We start from the raw sequence: 25,928 nt of genomic DNA, 5'->3' as shown, positions 1-25,928 counted from the left end.
CCTCTATATGTGATCATGTTAAAGCCCAGCAATTTTAAGAGGCCGGAGACATTGTGTTCTTACTTGTGCAGTGTGGCTACAGCCTCTCTGGTCTTGATCTGATCCAGGCCAAAGGTAAGGGCAAAGCGGCGGGCCAGCTCCTTGATCCCGCTAACATGAGATGATGTCCGGTCCAGGTTGGGACCCTGATCCTGCAGCAGTTCGTTGAACAGCTACAACACACACACACACACACACACACAGGGATCACATGCCAACAGACAATGTTTGTGGGAGTTTGCACAATTAAAATGATGGCAGCTGTGTCTGTCTCCACTGTCTCACCTGCTGCAGACTGAGAATGAGTGTTTTGGCACAGAGGATCTTATCTGTCTGTCTGGTTTTACTTAGAGTCTCCTTAATGATGTCCCCATAGTCATTGTAATACTGCGGCAGATAAAGAACAGTTTAAACATTTAGTTTAGTACATTTAATCTTGTTACATGTTTTCAATAAATGATTGCAACCAACAATTTATATGGAAAAAAATTACATGCCTTCAAGTGACTTTTGTATTTGATTTTTTTTCCCATTAATGTCCTAAAATTGTGTTTTACATTTATTTTTTCACATGGACCTTTTCTGTTTTATTACTGTATTTTAATGACATATTGTAGAACAGCAGTCTATAACAACAAACTTAACATTATATTAATGTTATTGAAGAGGTCACGCGTTACAGATACTTGCATTTCTATGAAATCATTTCTGCAATAAACTCTGGATTAAAGACAGATGAGTTTTGAAATCACTTTTTTGATATGGACTGTTTATACGGTTTTTTATCATCATCTTCTTTTAACCCTTTTGCCTGATAATGGTACAGTACAGATGAACACACACCTTCATGTAGTGTTTGAAGATGTCTGCAGCAGCGGGCATGTCTACAATATCGTAGATGATTAGTTTGCAGAATGCTGCAAGCAGGTTTCTCCTCTTGTGGAGAGCCTCGATCTTGTTGGCCTCATCCTCCTCGTCTCCCTCTACAGGCACAAATGCAGAAGTGGAGAGAAAACACAAATGATGATGATGAATCAAAGGCCTGCAGTAAGAAGACATGGGAACAAGAATAGAGTGCCCCAAATATCAAGTTTTCTCCTCTCCCTCACCCATGCTTTGGCTCTCATCATCCTGGTCAATGAAGACGTGGTCCAGGACGAAGTTAAGCAGCTCGTTCTGCAGAGTGCTGTCAGGGTTAAAGACCAGCGGCTGGAGGCCCTCCCTGCCCCCGGAGGTCAGCTGGTGACTGAAGATCATCAGCAGGTCACAGAGAAGCATGAACGCCTGAACAAAAGGGACAAAGGAGTGAATGAAATTGTAACGTACTCAATAACAAAAATAAAGATGGATTTTGTGACATCCTGAGAGTAGGATTTGTTGTGGGCCAATTAATATAATAAATGGAGCCTGGTTCCTCAAGTGTCTGAGGATGTACACAGAAACTGTTAACATTATTTCTGTTATCTGACAATATCCACACTCAGCTGAAGTAATTTTATTTTATTTTTTTGGCCTAACTGTGTTTGTGTGAGTGGGGAGTTTGTGCTGTGTCTTACCTGTTCTTTTACTGGTGTGTTGACATTGGAAAGGCACTGCTGGCAAACAGCCAGGAAAGACTTTACTACTCTCCTCAGAGCCACAAGGTCATCCTGTCAGCATAGCACATTGCACATCAGAAATAATGAGACTTAAATCAAGGTCATCAAGGTTAACAGCAACTTTAGTCACACTACATGTCTTGCCTGACTAACTGTACCAGTAAAGTAATCAAACAGTAATAATTTTAAACTAGCAACAACTGAGGCAGAAGAGTCAATACACTTTCTGTTACTGCTGACTGAGAGCACACTGGTGAGTGATGATTATGTTTGGTTCTTTTTTTATTCTTGACACAATATCTGCATAAACAGGCATATTAGAGCAATTAGTTATTCTAACATAAATGGCCAGTTTGGGCTGCTTGTTCCAGCACGCAGTCTGCAGGACTGTAAAGACTATGAGAGCATCCTGCTCAGTAAAGCTAACTATTTACCCATAAACATTAGACAACGGTCTTAAATGCTCTGAATGAGAGTTAGGTGATATTTCACAGGTGCACATGGAGACTCAACAAGATAGTGTAGGTCGGAGCGCAGACTAAGTGTAGTGTGTGTAGTGTAGTATGTAGCAGAGAAAATCCTTCAACTTAAAATACTGCACTGTTGGAAAGAGCCACAAAATCCACCAACACAGAACTGTTTGTTAAAATATGTTGGCTGTTTTCACTTTAGACCATTGAAAAATAACAGTGTATTTAACTGTTAAATGAGATACATTGGAGGTCCTGGATTGGGGTAAAGCATGCTATCTGACAGACTGATTTTTACACTAAACTCCCCCACTCTTAATCTCCAGTCCCTTTGAGCCAACAATGCTCACACAGAACAGCCTTAATGCTGACCCTCAGACCAACGATAGGCCTGGGATCTAAGTGTGCAAAGCTGACAGGTCTATCGATGAGAAGAGTCCAGTACCTTGCTGGGAGCCCCTTCTGTGATCTTGACCAACTGCCAGAGGATGGAGTAGTGGGAGCACTGCAGGGCCTGGACGGCTATCTGCTCTGGCATGGAGCCCTGCTCAATGCCTGCCTTCAGCAGCCGGTAACAGTTACCAAATAAATCCCACCGCGTCAGGTCATGGGCACTGAAGCAATAAAAAAAGAAGAAAGTACATGGATCTTTACAGAGTCTTCAAATGTATTGGTAAAGGTTTTCATCTACTGGTTTCTGTTAGTTTTCTACTACCATCAAAAAGGGGTCTTTATATAGATTGTCAGAGAGACAATGGAATTCATAACTCAAGCAAGCATTTCACAAAAGCATATGTATGCATTTGACTGGCATTTTATCTCAAAGCAACGTTTTATATTTTATGGGATTGAGAAGTGAAACAATTAGCCATGGAAGCAACAGCAAATAATTCTAATATTTATAATATTTGCCACTTTACAAGCAAAAAAGTGAAACATCGTCTAGTTTCAGCTACACAAATGTGAAGATTTGCTGCTTTGTCTTATCTATTGGTAAATTTAAAATGTTTAAGGGTTGGACTATTACCCGAAAATAAGATGTAAAGAGAGAATCTTACTTGTGAAAGGCTGTGAGTCTCTTTAGTGTAGATAACACATTGTAAATATCGTCATCGTCGGCCTCCTCTGCCTAAAAACACAACACATGCCAGTTGGTGCACAAACACTGGACTCCCCAAAATACACTAAGGAAAAACTTAGACCAGAAAACTTAACCAAACCTGCAACATATTGCTATTCAGTTTGGGATTATTTTAAATGTACATTTTACCTGTTCTAAAATTAATAGCTTTTTTTGTGTTATGAAACAATTATTAATTATGGATATGTTTGAATTAAGATTTGAATTGGTACTTTTAGTGTACCAGGCCAAAACTTGTCCTTTTACTTGAATATTGAGTTTGTGTACACAGGGTATCATGTTTTCTGTGTATGGGGCTGTGTAGATGCAGACTGCTCAGATTGGCCACGCTGACCCTTGATATTATTCTCCTCTATGACATTATTAATACCACCCACATTAAAGTTGCTGCTGATGTAAGTCTCTACACATTTCTCTGTGCAGCTTAAGAACTTTGTTGAACTCTGCAACATGTGCTGCAGACATTATAGACCATAAAACACTGCCATACTTCTTTTTTTTTACTAATATCTTTAAAACCCAGATCTGCTACTCCTCCCATCATACCTCCTGCAGCAGCTCTTCGACCGAGTGTGCAAATCTATCAGTCATTTCATCAATTAGCTGGGAGCGGGCGATGTCCACGCGGTTCATGATGGTGTACTCCTCAGAGCAGAGGATGCTGTAGGTCTTGCTGCAGGCTTCGAGCACATCTATCTCAATGTGCTTCTCCACCACCAGTCGGATCTGCTTCAACAAGGCATCCAGGTGCTTCTCCATGCGGCCAGCACTGTACACATCCAGGTCAAAGAACTGAGGGATCTGCAGCAGGTTGGCTACCTTCTCTGAGTCTGCCTGATACTGTGGACAAAGACATGGTGAAACAAGAATTAGCTAAAGGACAATTACATTACATTAAAAAGGGCAGAAAGTGTGACATATTGTCAATAGCACTTCTCTCGACAACATAAGTAACACTAGGTCAGTTATTTCGACAAACCCATCGGTCACCAAGTCCACTCATTAATCAGTGCCAGTTTCTGGCACTATGCAGGCTGCTGCCTAGATGCAGGGATGGTGTTACCTTAGACAACAACATAGGCAGAGCCATGATGAAGTGCTCTGTCAGTTTGTTTTTATCATCTATCTGGGTCTTCCTCTCCTTTGCCGTCAGCACCTGAACAAACAAATAGAACATTTCAAGAACAGACATAGCAACCGTGTAAAAATAGACAAAAAAGACAGTAAACAGTGTGGTGAAAATGTATGTTTCTTCTGCTGCTGCTGCTTCCCCCTCCCCATAAACTTTTAAAGATTTGTCTGCCCTGTTAAAGTGGACATCTAAGGAGACAGTTCTTTATTGTTGATGACTGTGACTGTATATGGGCACGGCTACATGTGATGACACAGACTTTCATTTGATTTTCAACTATAAAGTACAGTAGAACATCTTGAAGCCAACCCACACATGTTTTGAAGTATTTGACACTGTAATTGACTACAATATAAACAGGCTTTACTTATTTGCGAGGGCTAAAATGGAACACTTTGTTATAAGTATTTAGGAACGCACATATCACCAATACTGTGTCATTAATAAACAGGCTGCCTATTTTTGCTCTAGTTCACCTTTACTAAAACACTTCATGCAGACTGCAGTTTCAGAACGAGTAATTGCAGTGTATTACATGTGCACACTGGACCTACCCGCTTGCCAGTGCCTCTGCCCACAGGTGGGTGTGCCTCTGCGGCTTGTCGGATGGTGCACACCATCAACTCTATCAGTGCACTCTCCTGTCTGTCTGACAACACTACCGACAGAGACAGAAGAGAATGAGACAATGCAAACAGACAAAGAAAGAGACAGATACAAAGAGAGAAAAAAACAGACAAAAAGGAAAAGTCAGTGAAGGTCAGAAACTTTGACAAGAAAGAGTGCGATGGGAAGTTTCAAAGATCAGGATTTTATTGCATCAGCTCTTACAGCTTGGTTTGGCTGTGAGGCTCTGCCTAAAGCATATACTTGTGGGATTGAATAGAGAACAAGGACAGTGTGTCTTTGTGTGTTTGTGTGTCTGTGTGTGTCTTACCCTCCTCTCCTTGCACAGGTTCCTCCAGTAGAAGTTCAGTCATACACTCCCAGTCTTTCAGCAGCTCCTGGGAACTTTCCCAGAGTGAGTCCACCAGGTATGCTGCATGCTCATGGAGCTACCACACATATACAAATACAGTATTTGTGTTATACTTTAACAATATAACAGAATACAAACATTATATGAAAAAACTGTTAAATCATTAAGAATTATGTATTTTTGTGCTTTCACAAATTTCCATGTGCATATGTCTGTCTGCATCATGTGTAATAACATTCAACCATAACTGTGTTACCTCGCTCTCCAAAAAGAAGAGCACCAGCATGCGGATGAGATTTCCATTGGGGCTGCTCCTGCCTCTGCGCTTGGCGAGTGCTTCTTCTGCCTGTGGGTCATGACGACTGAACAATCTGAGTGACAACAAAGAAAATAAGAGACATAGTAAAGGTACACAAACTGTTAATGAACAGCTCATCCCAGCTAGCAGAACAGTTAAGGCATAAAAGCCCATTCATTCCCCATTGTTATAAATGACAGCACAAAACTGACTAAGAATAGCAACAGACAGTTATGCGCAACATTATTTTAAGTTGCCTTGGACAGTTTCATACGTAAAAAAGGATCCACAGGAAGACTCACTTCCTGTGCAAGAATTCTCCAGCGGCGACAGCTACTGGTCGATGGGCTGAATAGACAAGATGATACACATTCTCACAGTCCTCATTAGACAAGGCATCTTCACTGCCCCTGTAAAAGAACATTACTATGAGCTAAACTTAACTGTGGTACCTCATCTGTAAAAATTCCACAAGGAATAATAAAGTAAAGAAACTGTAGGCAGCATTTTCTTGGTTGCATTTAACAGTGAAATCATATTTATATTTGTTTTTATCATATATGGCTTATGATCTGACTTCATTTACATGTACTACTCCAACTACATCCAAAAAAAGTAAGCTTAATATCAGTGAAGGCGTTATTTAAGGTCTTGGTTGACACACTTTTTATGTGCTGTCTGGTGTCAAACTTCAGTGCTCAGTCAATCCTGGTCTCAGTCTGAAATATCCATGTCCCAAATAACTGAATGAACCTAAATGATAACAGTGTAATATTGTGAGGATCATATGAAACCATATGAAATGATAGAAGTAGTAACAAGTTACTCACTGTAGGATAAGTGTGACCAGTCGGATGGCCTCCACAGCCACATCATACTCCTTATCCAGGGTCATTGATACTATACGATCCTGTCAAAACAGACACATTACTCAAACCTATTGTTCATGTTTTCTTAAATGACATGGTTGATTTTTTAAACTGTTGTGGCTGTTACCTTAAAGCGGTTGGTGAACAGCTCTAGCTTGGGAAACAGTTCTCGGTTTGTGTACAGATTCTGCAGAGCCTTCAGGCATTTTAAACGCACCTCTCCTTGCTAAAAAAATAAAAGTGAAAGAGACTGTTTATAGGCTGTTGTAAAGATAATTGGATCCCATACAATCAAGTCAGCAGTGACCCACCAAGATATCAAAAGAAAAAAAAACCCCCAGTAAAGCAGCGAGGTGGTTGTTCTGAATGTGTGCTCACCCTATCATGCAGTGTCCAACCAACATACTTCAGGTAACTGTCATTAAGAAATGCATCACTGTACATCTTCATCCACACTCCAATCTCCTCGATACAGATTGCTCTGATTTCAGCAATTGCATCCCTGTAAATAAAGGAAAGAACAACCATCAGCATCATTATTTTTTTAGCTGACAGATGAAAATGACTGATGGAATGTTAATAATTATTACTTCTATTTAAGATTAACATTGTTAAAGTTTAAACTAAAAGAGGACATTTAGCGGCATCAAAAAAGTTATTTGGTAGCGAAGTAGCAGGGTGTGAATCATCAGTGCTACTAATTGCATAACCTACTTTAAAAAATAAATAAATAAAACTACAAATGGCATTAAACATAAACATCAACAGTCAGATATGTACCTGTACCGATGCACAAAAATTCCCTTAAAGATGGAGTTCATCATATTCTCGATTTCATCTTGGTTTTCCTGAAGCTGCAAACACAAAACCAACAAGTTACAGGCAAAGGCTGCATTTTTGCACACTTTCTGATGAAGAGCACACTCAACAACTCTTCTTTATTGATAATGATGAACTAATGTCCTTAGATTGTTAATTGAACACTGCAGATTCTTTATTTCTTTTGCGTTAAATGATCAAATGTGAAAGGTCACATCAAACATCACCAAACCTCCTTCCTCTTTTGTAGCAGCAGCTCCAGCTTCTCGTTGGCTCGTTTGCCTGCTATCTTGTTCCTCTCAGCCTCGTACTGTCTCTGGGTGTTGTCCTGGTGAATGCTCAGGTTGAGTGCCACATTCACTAGCGCCGTCATCAGCTTCATCGCTACACAGACATAAAAATACACATTCAAGCTGGAATAATAAATACTTTTGGAATTCGCCCCTTTTCTTATTTTTATACTGGAGATGAAGCATTGTAGTGAGAAGCAGCGCTAGCAGTGATACATTACACACGATCACATTACCACTGGTGTAATGAGAAGAACCCATTGACCTGTCATTACCTGCTAGTGTGGAGGTGTGTCTGAAGGCTCGCACTTGAGAGTCAGACAGTCCAGTGAGGAGGGAGATGACAGTGTCCATCATGTACTCATCGTATATGATGCTGTACTGACACTGTCGGATCAAAACGCTGATAAACTCGCAGAAGTTGTAGCGGAACTTCTTCCACATAGGTCCTGGCATGGTGAGAGGATAATCTCCACTGTCCTATTGACAAAAACAGTGGGATCAGAGTGTGACTGTATCTTCTTTTATGAAAATCATTTGGCTGCACACATCCATTACCAAAATGTTTTTGACAGAAAAAAAAAAAGTCGACATATGTCAAAGTTGTTTTTTCTCCAACAACAGATTCTTCTGACAATTGGATAATGTGCTGCAATTCAACATAAATTGAATGTCTTGGCATGGGCACATTATATTTTTAACAAATAATTACTGTTGCTCATTCTACCAATTTGTTATAGTTCTCTTGCAGTAACATATTTGTTACGTATGAAGGAGACTAGAGCCCGTTTCATCTATTCAGCCGCTGCTCTTTGTTTGTTATCCTCTGCTTTGCCTATGTTTGTCATGTGGTGAGAAGAAAACTGATGCCACAGTAATTTGAATCTTCAAATTTATGATTTATGCCACACTGCAACTTTTTTAAATTTAAATCATAGTTAAATGCTTGTATTTTCTATTCAAATCTTAAGACCATGCTCCACGTGAACATGAATTGATTTGAGCTGCTAACAGGTATGAAAGTCAAATTCAATTAAAAGCATTTTGTTATCCTAGTAATGTTCATTCCTGCCATGACCAAAATATGAGAAGAGCACCCCGTGTACTCACAGCTCCTCCAAAACATTTATGTATATATTTTTTATATATATATATATATATATATATATATATATATATATATATATATATATATATATATATAAATAAAGCTAATCATCTCTCCTTCATGACATTATTTTAGCAGATAAACGTTTACCTCATCAAACTCCTCAGTCATCTTACGAATGATCTCAGCATTCTGCATGTTCCTGAACATCTCAATCCGTACAGTGCCTGGTTAAAAAGCATTGGCAATAATTTAGATCTGGTGTTTTAATACGAGTCACTCAATGCGTACGTACAGAGCAACACACAATATATTTTAGTGCCACTAGCTTCGATAGTCCTACCTTTGCATCCTGAGCACTGGATGAAAAAATTGATGAGGTCCAGCAGAGCCAAGTCTCTGTCTTGTTTGTATGATTCAATCCACTCATCCACCACAGACTGTACGCACAAACACACGAGGAAAGAAACCCACAAAGTGTAAGAATCCCTCTGTCTGCAGTTACATCACATTCACCATCATTTTTCAATAGAGCCCACATAAAGTGGACAGGTTTAAAAGGTTTTTTTAAATAACAAGCAGTGTACTGGTGGAGTGTGATTCAGACTAACAAATATATATATTTCACAGAATAATTAAGATATTTTACAACTTTCTATAAAAAAAAACAACAATTATGTTTACCCACCTGCATGGCACTCTTGCCCAGTTTGACCACTTCAAACAGAGTGACTGGGTCTCCACCGTCTCCATTGTGCTGAGCCACACCGTTGGCTTTCCCTCGCCCTCTGGCTATACCCATGTTCTTGTCTGTTGGTGACTTCCGAGGCTTTTTATTGGTTGTCTGTTGGGACAGAGGTGTCAATTACACAGGGAAGAATAAAAAAAAAACACTCGTCACATACATACAGAAACAAGTGTCCTTACCTCTTTTGAGACAAATGGCTGTGGATGCATATGTGTGCACGTGCACACGCACACACACACACACACACACACACAAAACAACAACACAAAAGACAGACACTCACTAAGTCCAATTTATAGTCAGGCTTTTCTCATGAATTCCCATTGAGATTCTTACTGGGAGTTGTTTTCCAGGCCTCCCTCTCTTCTTCTTCCCTTTCGCCTCTGAATCTTCCATCTCACTCATGCTCATACTTAAGGCCACTGTGTCTGTTGCCCCAGACTCATTTGATGAGTCCCTGAGTGAGTAAAACACACATGATTAATACATTTTTTTATGATTAATTTTCTTTAACTAAGTTCAGTTCTAAAATGACCAAAATACTCAGTAAAATATAGCACTGACATACTCCTTTGGGCTATCACATACTGTCCAAACATCATGTATTTTGCACATTTGAAAAGAGCACAAGACAGAGAATGTAAAAAAATAAATACAAATATTTCGATAGTTTCATAAAGAGGCAGATAGAAGTTATAATTTTAGTGACAACCAATCCAAATAACTTTCACATACAGTAGTAAACAGGTTTTCTGTAGGGTTCACAGAGTTGATTCTTTTGTTTTCAACATCACATAAAATTTAATTTAATACTCATTAGATGTAGAACTATTCATTGAAAGCTAGATTTATGAGGCAATGTGCATTTAAAATGTTTGACTCACTGCAGGACGGGGAGCTCCGAGGTGATCATCCTGGTCAGTTGGGGAATTGGTGAGGTGTGTGATTGTATTTGTGTGTTTCTTCAGGACTGGGTGTGTTTTGGGGCCAAGATGACAGCTTGGTTGGGGGAATGGTTTGGAAGGGCAAGGACGATGGGCTCCACGATGAACTTGTTGGCACTTAACTCTCTTCAGCTCCTAGTAAAAGAAATAAAGAAAATAAATACATTAATTAAAAAAAAAAAAAAAAAAAAAAAAAAAAAAAGGAGAACAGGGGGAAATTAGTCAACAAGAACAATTTTATTATTATGCTCCAAAGCTGCTCTGATAAAGTATGTGCAACAGTTAAGCAGAAACGTATCAAGAAATTCTAAGTAAGATGTCAATTTAAATCAATGCTGATCGCTTATTAGGCCTTGACAAACAGTTGTTGTGCATGATTTCAACATTTATTCACAACTGACAGCTCGTATGACGCCTGAAGGCTCACTTTCTAAAGATTCGTAACTGTAAAATGTGAAGGAAAACAAAGAGAGACAGTTCAATCTTTCCACTCTGGTGGACCACACTATGGAGGTGGACAAGGGGAGAGGAAGACACCAACTGGTCACTTTGACAACTACAACAGTAAAAAAAAAAAAAAAATAGTGGGAAGAATTTGCACTAAGAAGTGTTGTTGACACACAATTTCAGCACCACGCTGAGACTCTTCACATTTATCACAGTCAATTAAAAGAGTGAAATCACTTGATTTATGTTACTGAGAAGATGAGGCCTAAACTTTAAAAGTGTGAAATGATGTCATTTTAAAATTTCAGGTAGATACATGCTATGACTTAAGTCAACAGTAACATCAGTTAAAACAGTAAAAGACTTTTTGACTAAAGCTGGAGATAAACAAGATTCCCAGCAAACTATGGAATAAGTTCTAAAAATCCTAGGCCCCATGAAGGATCCAGGCTCTATAAAACAGTGCCAAAATGCCTTGCAGCCAGAGCCCATGATGAGGGTACAATGTTAATTATAACTTAAGTTACTGACCTGCTCATATGCTAATGAGAGCAAAGGGCAGAAGTTGAGCAATACCAAACTTAACCATGAGAGGCAGTATAATCCACAAAGTCCTCTGACTCTGTCTGGGCCCAATTGAGTTTTAACTGTGGAAAGTGGGAACAGAAAAATCACCAATCACTCACTTAACTCACAGCTCGGTTCCTCTCCTGCTCTGTTCAATTACAAAGTGTTATAAGGGTGTATTTTCCCCAGAGTGTGTGCGAGTGTATGTGTGTGTGTTTGAAAGTAGGTCTGGGCAACAGTAGGGGGCAGGCTAAGAGAGTGTGTATTTAAATGCTGCCTTCCACACAATGTTTGTACTAAGGAATTTCATGGGCAGGGGAGCCCTCTGTTTCACCACAGTGAACTACAAGTTCACTCACTCACACACACACACTCACACATACACACCTGTCTGCTTCACTGTTCTTACACAGCCAGCCCATCATCTCATATCAGGATAAGACTGAGGGAAGACGTTAACATTCAGTCATTTTCATAAGTACTACATTACTACTGCATGATGTTTGGTTGATTGCAATAATATCTGAAGAAATTAGAAGTTGGCATTTCCTTGCTTGGTTGCATACACATCAACTTCCAATCAACAATAAACCCACAAAAGGTTAATTAGGCCTGACTGGACTGGCTGTGTTATGCATAAAAATAATGCAACAAACATGACAAATTCATGTCCTTTGAAGAAGTAGTAGTAAGTAACCTGAAAATGTTTGTCCGCATACACAAGTTGTCTCAGCACTATAGGGATATTTACTAAAATGTAAGTAGAAACGCATTGTAAAAAAAAAAACACCTAAAAGCTAAAACAGCAGAAAACTATGCTGTGGGTCATATACATTTTAAGTAATGAAAACGTATAGTGTTCAAAATATGATTTAGATGCTAATACTAGAATAAAAAGAAGACTGTGACAACCTGCAGAAGGTGCTTATGAAGATTCTTTAGCAAGCTCAGTGGCCACAGGTCAGGTTAGTCAAAAACTATAAGTTAAATAAACTGATTTTGATATTTACAACTTTACAATATATCAATTCTCTTCAAAACCTTTGAGAAAACTGAAGAATTTTAACGCCGGATAACACCACCACAAAAATCAAAATGTTGCTAAAATGTTGTCATATTTATAATGTAGTTGCTGGTCTTTCAGTAAGAGGGCTACAGAACACATACAGTACCACAGTGCTCTGGGCTAGTATTAACTCAAAAAGCCAGTAAGTAGAGACAGGGACACCTATTAAATCAGACACTCTGACAAGAAAACCTGAGAAAAATGAGGAAAAAGTTCTAACTGTACATTCTACCTGTTCTGTGAAATAGGAACAGAATGATGATAAATCTGTTGGGACAATGACCATAGATGCTAATAAATTATCACCTCAATTAGTTTTGTCTCATTACGGAGTGAATTTAATTTGCACATCAATCCCACTAAAACACTCCACAAATTTCAAAGAGGCAGCTGTAGTTTAAATTAATTAGGATGTAGACACCGTTTGCACAGTGAAAGGAGGTTGTTCCGCCAGTCACAGACACTTGAGACTGGTAATCAGCACTCGTTTATAAGTGATTAATAATGAGCAATTACAAACTGTGGCAAAGTATCCAGATTAATCCAGATGTCTGACAGAGCGTAAAACAAAAGAGAAAGCAGAATGGCTCTTATGTAATTTTACCACTGCCCCACCAGCTGCTGAAGATAACACCTCCACCACATTATTTCTCAACTAGGGAAACTGAGCCAACTTCATTTGAATCAATTATCTTCTCATTTCATTCTCAGGCCAGAGGTACACAGAGAGGAATAGAAAAAGTGTGTGTGTGCACATGCGTCCTAATTATCGACCAAAAACTAAATAATCTTTAAAGTACATCTGCTTTCCTCATTTTCTCAGCGCACTGGCACTTTCTATGCTTTTCTCACACTGTAAATATCTCTCTCTCTCTCACACACACACACACACACACACACACACACACACAAACACCTTCAACAGGAGGCTATGAATAATTTGCAGTGAGTTCTTGAACTATACTTCAATTTTATAGGATAGGATAGAAACTGCCAACTGCACTGACTTTACATCTCTCTTGCTTTTTTGTCATTAAATTCCATTTATTCTCTCTCCTATTAAAAAAAAACAATCCAATTTAAAATAGCAACAAGCTGTTATGCCAAAGCAGAACAATGAATTATGGATGCAGAGCCAGTTTTCTGTCTGCTCAGTACAGAGCACTTTGGTGGACTGTGGTGTTTTGAATTGTGAATATATCAATGTCAGTAAAATTCTTTACTGCCTCACAGAGGGTGATAATGTTACTGTTTCACACAAGAGCAGGGCCAACTTTACTGTATTATCTCATATGAAAAACGTGGTAATCCAGTTCAAGAGGAAATGTTACAATGTCTTGTTTTGTGTAACTAGTCCAAAATCCAAAGGATTTTTTTACATTTACAAAAGATGATGAAAGAAAATATTTGTAGCATTATAGCCAAAGCCAATAAACCAGCAAAGTTTTCTCATTTCTACTCATTTAATTAATATACATTTCATTTTACCAGTAGTTTATCTAATTCTACAGACAATTGTTAGCTACCTCAGGTTTCTGACTACAATATTTGTGTCTTTTTAATTTTGTTCAAAAGGACAGTTGATCAAGTGAAAAGCTATAGGTGACAAGTGTCAGTGCTTGTGCGAAAGCATCTCTCTAAGACGTCACAAGGAAAGTTAACATTTCACAAAGGTGGCCACGTTCTTCAATACATATTTTTCCCCCCAACACATTCATATTCTACATAAATTAAAACACAACACAAAACAGTGCATGAATTAAGAAAATTAACCATTTAAATTGCACAGGACAGAATTAATGTCTTGTGCTGTTTCACCAAATCAGATTTGTTCGCCCAGTCACAAATACACCCCCTGTCTGCAACGAAGTTTGATTGTGGGAACAGGGCTGTAGATGGCCTGTTGACGGGCAAATTCTCTAGTTCAAGCATTTTAAAACATTTGCCATGACACTGCAAGTGGTGTGACAGACGAACCATGTGTACATTTGTCCTCAGAAGGTGCCAACCAGGATCCTGGCTGCCTGCGCCCCGGTAAGTTTTAATAAACTTCACCTAAAATAACCCAAACCCAAACTCAGAATAAAAAAGGCCGATGCGAATAAACCTTATCTGGTATATTGGGAACATTACATCTTACTAATCATATAAAAAGTCAAAATGAAGTTTAATTATATGCTGCTAGTAGGTTGTTTGTTGTTTGGCTTTGAAATAGGTTTGTCAAATGAGGCAATAAAAAAATTCTTATTAGAGGCTTATAGACTCGAAGCTCACTGAAGGCACTGGGTAGGCATGCTGAAATTTATCTTGCAAAATGGGGGTAATTCCCCCCTTAAATGCTTCGTATAGGGGGTTTGATATGGTTACAAGCAGTATTCCCTAATTTTAACTCCGATTGGATTTCATCATTCTCCAACACTGGTTTAGTTCCTTTTCTCTTTCTACTTCTCCTTTCTTGTCTTTTATGTGCTGTACATCTGTAATGAGTCATTTTTCTGTTAACACATTTGTAGTAATAATGTCCAAATCTTACAACTACAAATCCTTTTGCCTGTTATTGCCAAACATACACAATGAGTGCTAGATGTGCGAGAACTATTAAAATAAGGCACAATTTTCACAATATCACATTGTAATATTGCTTTATATGTTACTAGATTAGTAAAAGACACATCTTTGTGCCAGCTATGTATACATACGCATTCTAGGCACGAAAACTTTAGCACTTTTTCTTACACGTGGTAAGAAATACATTTAGTGGTGAAATATTCAGCATGTAACAGCAGTCACAGCTTAAACACACAAACAAATCAGAGCAGAGGTTAGAAGATGTAGTTACAAGTGCTGCCTCAGAGATGCTAAAATAAATCCTCATGTAAACTCTCTGTGGTCTGTCGAGTCACTTCATCGTCCATGTGTCTGTATTTATGTGAGTGTGTGTCTACTTTAAAAAAAAAAAAAGTGTGAGAGACAACGAGTGAACATCTGAGAACCACTTAACATGCATGACATGTTCTCTAGGAGGCAAGCCGGCGTTGCTATGGCAACTGGCGTGGGTCATAAGCCCGGCGGTGATGGCACATTTGATTGGCTGAGCAGAGACAGGAGGGACCACGTTGAGGGTGGGAGAGCAGAACAGAACATAACGGGACGACTTTCAGATCCAATAAGGGCTCCATGAAATGTGACTCAACAGACTAACAAGAGACATCCAGCACTGCTCAAAGTTTCTCTCTGTGTAACATATTTGTACTGATGTAAAGGTAGGTGTTCACCTCCAAATGTACATTAAAAATGGTACTGTATCACAATCCGTGAAGAAAGATGGATAAAAGTTCAAACAAAAACACATGAATGCACATGGAATTTTCAGTTTAGATTAGATCAGCACCTTCAGACTGTATTCGCACAGACATTTGCTCTGTGTTGAAACAACACAAGGAGCTGTGTTGTTTTATGCCCTAGTGAGACGGTGAAAATATTGTCTGGCAAGTTGAGTTGGGATAACGTGTTTGTGTTTAAAAGGTAATTAGACACCAAAACAGGGCACAGACAGGATTATACAACTCTCTGGAAAGTTACCAATGCAGCTGATGTTTTATTTTCTGCCATGATGGTTTTGAGGTAAGCGGCAAAACAGTACTATAAATCACAGCACAAAAGTCTACCAAGTTTCATTAAGCATACTTTATTGGTAGTAAAAACGAAGCAATATATATAAAAAAGACTAATCTTTCAGTGATTACACTGTCCATTAACTGCAAAGTATCTAGTCCTTTACAATTAAAAAAAACAAAACAAATGCTTGGCCTGACAAGATAATGTATGATGCAGGCAGGTGGTGAAGCAGTGGTGCTACAACAATCAACGAGCGAAATCCTATTCAGAATAATAAATCTATTCCAGTGCCAGAAGACTTTATAGTGAGTCAGGCAACACACCTTGACAGAAAGCCATAAATCAGGTTTTATAAAGCACCTCTCACAGAAGCAAATGTCTCTCATTGTCACTTAACATCCTTCAACTGTGAAAGAGATTTTTAGGGCTGAAAATAGCATAGCATCAGCATTCAAATGATCTTTATGAAATAATTCTATGCCGTTTCACATTAGATAACATACCAATTAATAAAGGTACTGCAGAAACCATTACAGCTCATTACCTAATTATTTAGTTGATATTCAAAAGAAATCTCTCTTTCTTTTCGCTTCCCCCATATACAGAAAGATGAGATGCAGGGTCAGTCTCAATAAAGTGATGCTGTAATAATTCAGTGTCGCTTGTCACGGTGACACTTCAGCAAGAAAGGTGCCAGTAGCTACAGGGCTCAACACTGTTACAACCTTCATGTACAGCGGAGAAGTGTCTCAGCATGGGGGACGTGACATACATAGGAAATAAGTCAACAATAAAAAGGTAGATTTGCAGCTACAAACACAAAATAAAGCTGATGTCTCATGCTGACTGCACTTGCTTTTTCGTTAAAACTTCACCTTTAAATGTTTAAAATATTAAAGCATTGCAGTGTAACAGCTGATTACAAACTGATCCTTTTCATCTGTCTTATAGTGTCCAAGTATATTTCTTGGAAAAAGATGCAGCAGTAGCAAATATTTTTCTGGAAACTCAGCTAACCCATACTCATTCAGCCAAATATACACATTCTTGCTGTTGGTCCCTACTGACCAATACTTCAGGCAACTATAGCCTGTACTGCATCTGCTATAATTGGCCATTATCTCCAGAGACCCGAGTGTGGTAAGTCTGTTTCCAACACTGTGGGCTATAACACTGTAGCCTTTGAGATAGAAACATGCAAGGATTCACCAATAATAAGACAGAAAAAGCAATTACTATAAAGAACAATTGTTGCTCATACATTCATTTCAATAAAACCAACTTGTGGGCCATTTCTGCCTCTATAGTCAGTACTTGACAGTGGTCGTATCTCTGTGAGTAACACAGAGTGTTAACACTTCCCACTGGATCTACTAACTGAAAATATGCACTATAAAAGTGGGATTATGACAACATTAGATAAAGCTGTGAAACACTGATGAAAAATGGAAAGGCATAAGTAAAAAAAAAAAAAAAACAATCCAATAAATAATGCTCGTATAACTTATTTCCTATTATCATGGAAATGAGATCAATGAGCTACAGTGCTGTAATGTTTCACTCAGTTGCACAGTAGAAAAGCTGGCTTGCACTCTGTTTTGTCAACCAGTCACTGGCTGTTTGCAAGTCAATGGCTTCATTGTCATGGTAATGAACTAAAAAAACAAAATGAACCTTGTGTATATTACAGTGCTTCAGTTGCCTTAAAGAAATAGAAAATCAAGTTTGAAGGCACAAACATTCAAGTTTAAAAAACTCAGTGTGTCAGTGTGATTTATAACAATTTCATTGCATATGCAAAAACAGGAATAAAACATAGGATGTCGTATGCTGTACAGAGCCAAAAACTGATATTGAGTTTTACTAGTAGAATTCAACATAACTTAAAACTGATGGAGCACAAGAATTATTTTAACGCAGGGTTTGGAAGAAAAGTCAGTAATTATTTTCACATGCCATTTTCGTTCTATCCAGCTGAATTCACGCAGGCTCTTTAAACATATATCGCCACAAAGGCATCGCTTGCTCAGCCTAGTGAAAAATTGTTTTTATTGGACTGCATGAAAAATGACTGGCTTCGAAAACTGGGTTAAAGACACTTAACATATAAATATTCACACTTTTAATTAGTGTACTGTGGACCATAGTGCATAATGAGAAAATACAGGGATTTTTGCTTGTTCTTAAGTTACTAATTCTGTTCGCACCTGTCATTGAGACTTTCATTGCATTTATTTTTATGACACTGCCACAATAAGTCTGTAATTTAAATAAAACATCACTCAGGAGAGCCAGACTTTTTATTACTTCTACAATCTCAGCAAAGGTTCTACTCTGCAGAGCCCTAACTGACAGGCACAAGCAAAAGCTGCTTAACTTTGTTTCTCCAGTCTCTGTACATTATCACTACTGACATGATGAACTCGTGTCAGATCGAGTTCAAGCGGAAGTGGATCAACTTTAGCACCTTGCTCGGTTGCTGTGTGTGGCTACTTTTAAACGGGGTCTACACAATAATCTGGCAGACTCACTTATTAAAAACTCATCAACTGAACCGTTTGCAGATAGATTTTAATCCCAGCAAAGAGTTTGTCTGCACGGGGTTGGTTTCCATAGCAACATACCCCATACAGGCCCTTAACGAAGTCAGTTTCTCCTCAATGGAAATTTACCATTTCATTATTTTCTCAAAAACCACTTATCTTGATGCCTTCAGCTTGTGGAGAATTTGGACCAAATCAGCGGTTATCTGTAGCACTAGACCATGTAGCCTAATTTCTCTGGCAGACTGTGTTTTTTTTTAGCTTACTTTAACCACCATACTTTATACAGGTTTATGAGGGAAATGCAGAGAGAAAGGTCTCAGCTCTTAACTCATCTCTTGTGTATCCCTGAAGAGTACTGCAGCAATGTAAGGGGTGAATGCTGGGTGCATAAGGGCAGCAAACTCATTTGACATAGATTGATTTAAATTGATATAATTAAATTGAATCTTTGTAGCCCAATTGACCTAAATGACAACCTAATGACTTGAAAATGAGAGGGTCAATCTGACAATATGCCCTAAATGCACATAAACTTAGAAAGGAAATGCAAATATAATGTTGACATCACAGAAAAACAACTGCTATGGACTATATTATGTTGAATAAGTATATAAGAATCCTAAGAAAGGAAGCTGATGTTTATCAGAACCTAATTAGAGGTTTCCCCCAAATGCCAGAGGAGAAACCTATAAAAAAATATACAAAGATGTGTGTAACTGCCTTGAACACCTGGCTGTATACTATACAGCCCTCCAGTCAAATAGAGTATGTATTCATCGCAGCACCTGAAGTGAGACAAATAACCTACAATCACATTTTTCTGTGTAGTTCTCAGCTGGAAAACAAATTGAGAGAAGCTAGTCTGCTCAAAGCTCTGACTGCTTGTTCTGTGGATTACCTCGGTTGCTTCTGTGAAGTGTTTGTCATCTCCCATACTTGAAAAAAGCGCCGCTATTCACCATTTTATGTCACTGTTAACAAAATATCTTTTGGTTTTGGACTATTAGCAACACATTATGTTTAATCTGTACGAAAGCTTAAGTATTGAAAAGGGCATTGTGGTTTTATACTGTGTGGTTAATGTGCACAAAAATTGGGTTATGTCCTCACAAAAGTATGAAGAACCTCAGCACCTCCAAAGGGTAATTTCTCCAGCAGCTTCACTCAAATTTTATACTTTGAATTTCATTAAATAACCTACCCAAGGTCATATGCTTTATGCTTGTAAGACTCAGTATAATGTTGTCAGCTGCTACACAAATATAATTAAGGGAGCAGCACTAAAGAAAGTGCTTAGCAGCACTGACTGGCAACGAGTGGTTTTGACGTATGATGTACTTCTATAATTAAAGATAATAGTGTAGTATGCCTATAATCACAAACCATTGGAAGAAAACCGCTAAATCAGACGACTTCTCTGTTCTACAAAACACCCTGGCAAGTAGCCAACATCCAACAGTTCAACTCTGAATGAGCTGCTCAGTTTTACCATTGTGGGGTTGCACTGCCAACAAGGTCCAAGCAAAATTATGATTGTTAAATCATGCCAACTTTAAATATTTCATCCATCCCAGACCTTTCTGCTTTTCATACCAAGCATCGACAACATTTTCAGAAGTGCTTATTCTACAGGCTGGTGTCTGACTGCAATCGACAGCATGTTTCACAGTTTACATGTGCAAAATAAATCCGAGGAGAACGGGGAAAAAAATCATAAAGAGGGAAACATTTTGATGGAAAAGTGTAAGCATCTTTCAGAGCTGAATAGAGAGATGGACTGTAACTCACAAACAGAACATTTTTAATAGCTGCTTTTTATTACCTAAAAGGGCAGCGCTTAATCAAGATACAGCTTTTTATGCACTTAAAAAGTCAGGTATTATTCTCATATGTACCCAGCTAAAAATAATACAGTGATTCAAGTCTTTGTGGTTCACAGAAAAACAATTTCTCCAACAGCTTGATCTTACAGGATGTTTGTCATTTGGATTCATTTCTTAACCTGTTACAGCCCTGCAGAAAAGGTCTTCATACTACGAGGTAAAATAAGGAAATGCGAAAGCTAAGATTGTGGTGATCAATACACACAATATGCCAAGCAGATTTAACATGGAATCGCTAGACTGGGTATCTGTTGGAGATTTGTAATTCAGTTTTTTCTAGTGAAGAACATTTGAGATATCCACAGTGACATTCTTCATATGTTATATCATATATATAATTGTCATTTCCGATAGCCACAATGTCATTCTGTATCGGGAATGAATGATACACATTAGCATTCATGTGTATTGGGCTTTCAATTTCTGATATCCACAATGTCAATTTTATATAACACAATAAAAAAATGGGTATCTGCAATGGCATTTCTTAATTGGAAAAACTCCAGTTTCAGATTTCTATTAGGCAATTGTTTATGTTATAACTTTAATTTCACATATCCAAAATGAAAAACTGGTTTAGTTCAAGCTTAAGGCTTATGCCTAACTCAAAGTATTGTATTAGTTATAGGCTTGATGAGATTGTCAGACAAAAAATCAGTTGCTATTGAGCACAAGTATATGGGTGAAATGTCCATGTCCCATTTCTAACCACTATGCTTGAAACTTGCAATTTCTCACTCTGCTTTGCTCAGATTTGGACAGTATCTCTCACTAGCACTGTACCAGGCTGCCAGCCAGAATTATATTCTACTGTTTTAAATGTATAAAGTAATCACAGCATAAACAGACCGAAAAAGTTTCAGTTGAGTTTAACTTTCATGCATGCCCACAATTGTGTGTAATTATTATTATTTTTTTTTTTACATTACCAATTTTATTATTAGTCTTGGTTTTGTTTACTATATTCCCTGGCTTCACAGTTTGTTACGTAAGGTATAAAAAGAAATAATGTAAAAAAGGTCTGCTAGTCTGCACAAAGATGTACTGGAAGCTACAATGCAACTCACTGTGAAAAATGTAGGAGAAACATTAAATGGCAAAAGCAGGCATTGACATTAACCAACTAGAAACAGGAAGTTAACTTTTTCCACATTTTGTTTTGTTACAGCAAATTCCTAAACAGATCAAATTCATTATTTTCCTCAAAATTCTACAAACAATACCCTATAATGACAATGTGAAACAAGTTAGTTTAAAATCTTTGCAAATGTATTCAAAATAAGAAATGAACAAAAATTTAAATAGAAAATATCACGTGTACATAAGTATTCACCGCCTTTGCTTAATACTTTTGAGTATGATGCTACAAGCTTGGCACACCTAGTTCCCATTCTTCTTGCAGTACCTCTCAAGCTCCATGAGGTTGGATGGGGACCGTCGGTGCACAGCCATTTTCAGATCTCTCCAAAGAGTTTCAATCAGATTTAAGACTTGGCTCTGGCTGGGCCGCTCAAGGACATTCACAGAGTTGTCCCGTACACTCCCTTGTTATCTTGGCTGTGAGCTTCGGGTTGTTGTCCTGTTGAAAGATGAACCGTCGCCCCAGTGTGAGGTCCAGAAACAGGTTTTCATCAAGGATGTCTCTGTACATTGCTGCATTCAGCTTTCTCTTGATCCTGACTAGTCTCCTAGTTCCTTCCGCTGAAAACATCAGCACAGCAAGATGCTGCCACCTCCATGATTTACTGTAGGGATTGCAATGGCCAGGTGGTGAACGGTGCCTGGTTTCCTCCAGACATGACACTTGGCATGCATGCACAATTGTCTAACCTTTATTTCATCAGACCACAGAATTCAGTTTTTCATGGACTGAGAGTCTTTTAGGCGAGCTGTCCTGTGCCTTTTACTGAGGAGTGGTTTCCGTCTAGCCACTCTACCATACTGGCCTGACTGGACTGGTGGAGTGCTGCAGAGATGGTTGTTCTCCTGGACAGTTACCCTCTCTCCACAGAGAAACGCTGCAGCTCCTTCAGGTTGACCATTGGGTTCTCACCGGGTCACGTCCCTGACTAAGCCCTTTCTTTCTTGATCGCTCAGTTTTGCCGGTCGGCCCACTCTAGGAAGAGTCCAGCTGGTTTCAAACTTCTTCCATTTACAGATGATGGAGGCCACTGTGCTCAATGGGACCTTGAATGCTGCAGAGATTCTTCTGTACCCTTTCCTTGATCAGAGGGTCGATGCATGGCTTTCCATATCATGTCCAATCAACTGAATTTCCCACAGGTAAAATCCAATCCCTTTCTAGAAACACCTGAAGGATGACCAGTGGAAACAGAATGCACCAGAGCTCAATTTGAGTGTCATGGCAAAGGCCATTCGTACATTTCATTTTTTATTTTTTTTAAATTTGGAAAGATTTCAAACAAAATTTTTTCATGTTGTCATCATGGGGTATTGTTTGTAGAATTTTGAGGAAAATAATGAGTTTGATCCATTTTGAAATAAGGCTGTAACATAACAAAATATGACAAAGTTAAGTGTTGGGATACTTTCTGGATGCCCCGTATGCCCTTTCAACCTAAAGCACATGTAGTCTACTTTTTCCCCAGGATTCTGTGAGGTTGAATTTCTTTCTTATAAACTACAGGAAGGCAGATGTGGTGATGCTCCAACTAAATTTGATAGTGCATTCAATCCAGCAGCTGCCAACTCAAATTAAAATGGCAATAAAGTGATGTCAAAGCCTTTAAAAGCCAAGATGAAGAATAATTGAAACACGTGCCTTTCTGCACAATCTGAAAACTTACACAAGGCAGGCATATAGATTGAAAATTCTGTCAACCGTAGGTAATCATTCATCCTTAAAATTATACTGCATGGACTTTACTGATCCACACAACCACAACACCTGCATTACAAGAGTGTTTCGCTCAAGGGCAACTCAGTACATTGAAGGGTAGGTTCTGCATAACTGTGGACTCCATGCAGACCTCTGTGCCACTGCCTGACATGCACCTCTCCAAGAATGTGAGTACATGTTGTGGTGACACAGACTGCAACAGCTGTGACTAGTCCACTCACTTTTTCTGCCTCAGTAAGTTTAGTGGTTGTATGGGCCACCTCCTCTGACATGTGCTGTGTTTCCTGCACTTATTTCACACTGTTCTGTTTTCCTCCCTTTTGTTAACCTGTTGATAAAGTTGCTAATTTACTACTTCTTGCCCTCTTTTCTGCCCGATTTTGACCTCCACCAACTCTTAAAAGAAAATATGGCGCTTCACCATTTACGTGCTCCAATATGTTCATTTGCTAGTTGCGTAACCTTTGCCTCAGCAATTTGGTGTTGAACAGGTTTTATACAGTGGCTTTTAAAGAGCTTTCATACTGAAAACATGTTCCTACTGAGGGTAAGTCATTATGAATGTGGTTAAGGTGAACCAAAATGTTGGTTCTCAAAAAACTGAGCAAGGTCTCACAGTGAGGTGCTGAGCAAGGTCTCAAAGAGAACAAACATGGTGGTCTATAAAGAATCTCAGCTGTGTTTATCAGTCGTGATTATAGGCATACTACACTATTATCTTTAATTACATTACAAGACAAAACCACTTGTGATGAATACAGGTGTAATGTTTACCTTTTTCTGTAAAGAAATGCAGAAACTCAACTTACAATCAACATCACAACAACCATATAAAATGTCCTAAAACTAACAAAGATTGGAATTAAAAAAAGAAAAAGAAAATAAAAATCAGCAAGTTCCTATCGAGGGTGTTTCACCTCTACTGTGAAGGCCAATCAGAGCCAGTGAACCACAATTGTTCCCAATGGGCCACCTCTACAACCTGAACCGCCAAAGCAATATTTGCACTTTATCATACTGCCAGCCTCCATACGTAGTGAAACCAAAGAGCCTTGGCCTTATAATGTAGAACAGCCTTGAGGCTGACTGTGGCCGTCCGGCTTAACCAGATTATGATTATGTCACATGGGAGGTTAACCGTCTGACAAAAAAAGTTACATATTCAGACACAGTCTCTCACTCACACTCTCTCTCTCTCTCTCTCTCTCTCTCACACACACACACACACAGTCATCTGTTATTGCCACAAACTACTGTAGGCTCTTTCTCTGCAGTGCACAAAGCCTGATCTTAGCAAAGAGGAGGGGAGGGAACGGATGCTGTGTGAACTGCACAAACTGATAACATCCCTGTTAAAAAATAGATTTTCTTCCCATCTCCTGAGAACCACTACTGTGAATTCAGGATAAATAGATCATCAGAAAAAAAAAAGAGCAAGACTGTGTAGAAGCTTTCAAAAGAAGGATAAGACATAGAAGAGGCAATGGCTGCCTGCTTGGCTGCAACTGATGTAAAATGGAGCCCTGAGAGTGAGGAGAGAAAAGGTGGGGAAAATTGGGGGGGGGGGGCAGGGGGGGGGGCAGGGGGCACATAGGAGGAGGTGGGGAGGGAAGAAAAAAGTGTGACAGCAGTTCTGAAAGGGGGTGAGAGTAGCAGCAGGGGGAGGGAGTGGAGGAGAAAACACTCATTTGTTCCTCTCATCTATCTGGCCTCCTCCTCTCACCTTGGCCCAGATTTCCAGTCAGCCTCATAGTGACTTCAAATGGGGGGTAGGAAAAAAGAGAGAGGACGGGGCAGGACACACAAAGTGACACACACACCCTTTGCAGAGGCTATTCACTCTCACTGCCATTATTACTTCCTAATGATCACTGAAGATATCACCGCAGCCAGAGAAGCCTGCTAATCTAAGCATGCAGATGTCAAGGCAAAAAGAGGGGGCTGTTATGCTGTTACATAGCACTAAAGTACTGGCAGCTGAGGGCAATAATGACTGCTCAGATACAGAGTGAGGGTGAGGGAATCAGAAGAAGATGAAGCTTGTAAGCTTTGACTAAAGCAGATGGCTGATTTAAAACAGTTCTTTAGGGAGACAGAGCGTGTAAATCTCAGCCAGGTGTCTGACACAAAATGAAAGAAAAACAAGAGGAAAATATTAAAAGAAAACAGCAAGTAACAGCATTCAGAGAAAGGGGTTAAATAATGTTTTGATACAAACCTAACCTGCTGAAAAATTCACATTGGCTTTGTCTACTGGGCGATGTTTGTTCTGGGCTTTAAAACAGTCAGACAGAGAGACAGAGTGTTGCTGTGACAAATCCTTTAAAGGATTTGTCAAATTAAAGAAACATGCAGCTTTGATAAATCTTTACTTGCCCATGTCTTTTATAAAATGTTAATACTGAACAAGTACAACAGTTTTGTCTTAAGAGTGTAATAGTTGTATGTAAAGCCATAAAAATGAACAAAACCCAAACCAGTCTACCTTGTTCATGCATCTTAAACA

The 25,928-nt window shown here is 38.8% G+C and overlaps 1 protein-coding gene across 3 annotated transcripts in view; it reads right to left on the bottom strand.

The window, feature by feature from the left end:
* stag1a (STAG1 cohesin complex component a) overlaps positions 1-25,928 on the bottom strand; it is a 38,284-nt gene that overhangs the window by 3,709 nt on the left and 8,647 nt on the right. Inside the window, exons 1-25 of one of the 3 annotated variants that reach the window (XM_067479407.1) lie at positions 15,355-15,413; positions 10,376-10,570; positions 9,828-9,948; positions 9,432-9,587; positions 9,087-9,183; positions 8,894-8,970; positions 7,911-8,115; positions 7,578-7,729; positions 7,307-7,380; positions 6,905-7,028; positions 6,654-6,752; positions 6,488-6,567; positions 5,960-6,067; positions 5,616-5,730; positions 5,318-5,435; positions 4,935-5,038; positions 4,312-4,404; positions 3,795-4,088; positions 3,166-3,236; positions 2,553-2,721; positions 1,596-1,688; positions 1,149-1,323; positions 883-1,022; positions 325-426; positions 64-212 (exon numbers count right to left, since the gene is read on the bottom strand). In XM_067479407.1, coding sequence (XP_067335508.1) covers positions 64-212; positions 325-426; positions 883-1,022; positions 1,149-1,323; positions 1,596-1,688; positions 2,553-2,721; positions 3,166-3,236; positions 3,795-4,088; positions 4,312-4,404; positions 4,935-5,038; positions 5,318-5,435; positions 5,616-5,730; positions 5,960-6,067; positions 6,488-6,567; positions 6,654-6,752; positions 6,905-7,028; positions 7,307-7,380; positions 7,578-7,729; positions 7,911-8,115; positions 8,894-8,970; positions 9,087-9,183; positions 9,432-9,587; positions 9,828-9,948; positions 10,376-10,404 — 2,945 coding nt within the window. In that variant the 5' untranslated portion in view covers positions 10,405-10,570; positions 15,355-15,413. Of the gene's footprint in view, positions 1-63; positions 213-324; positions 427-882; positions 1,023-1,148; positions 1,324-1,595; positions 1,689-2,552; positions 2,722-3,165; positions 3,237-3,794; positions 4,089-4,311; positions 4,405-4,934; positions 5,039-5,317; positions 5,436-5,615; positions 5,731-5,959; positions 6,068-6,487; positions 6,568-6,653; positions 6,753-6,904; positions 7,029-7,306; positions 7,381-7,577; positions 7,730-7,910; positions 8,116-8,893; positions 8,971-9,086; positions 9,184-9,431; positions 9,588-9,774; positions 9,949-10,375; positions 10,571-15,354; positions 15,414-25,928 lie in introns of those variants that run through there. The other 2 variants (XM_067479406.1, XM_067479408.1) reach the window with 2 other exon arrangements.

Source organism: Channa argus, chromosome 16, assembly GCF_033026475.1.
Source record: "Channa argus isolate prfri chromosome 16, Channa argus male v1.0, whole genome shotgun sequence".
In the NCBI taxonomy this organism is placed as follows: Eukaryota; Metazoa; Chordata; class Actinopteri; order Anabantiformes; family Channidae; genus Channa; species Channa argus.
The sequence above is the reverse complement of the archived record's forward strand: the minus strand, read 5'-3'. Positions and strand labels throughout refer to the sequence as shown.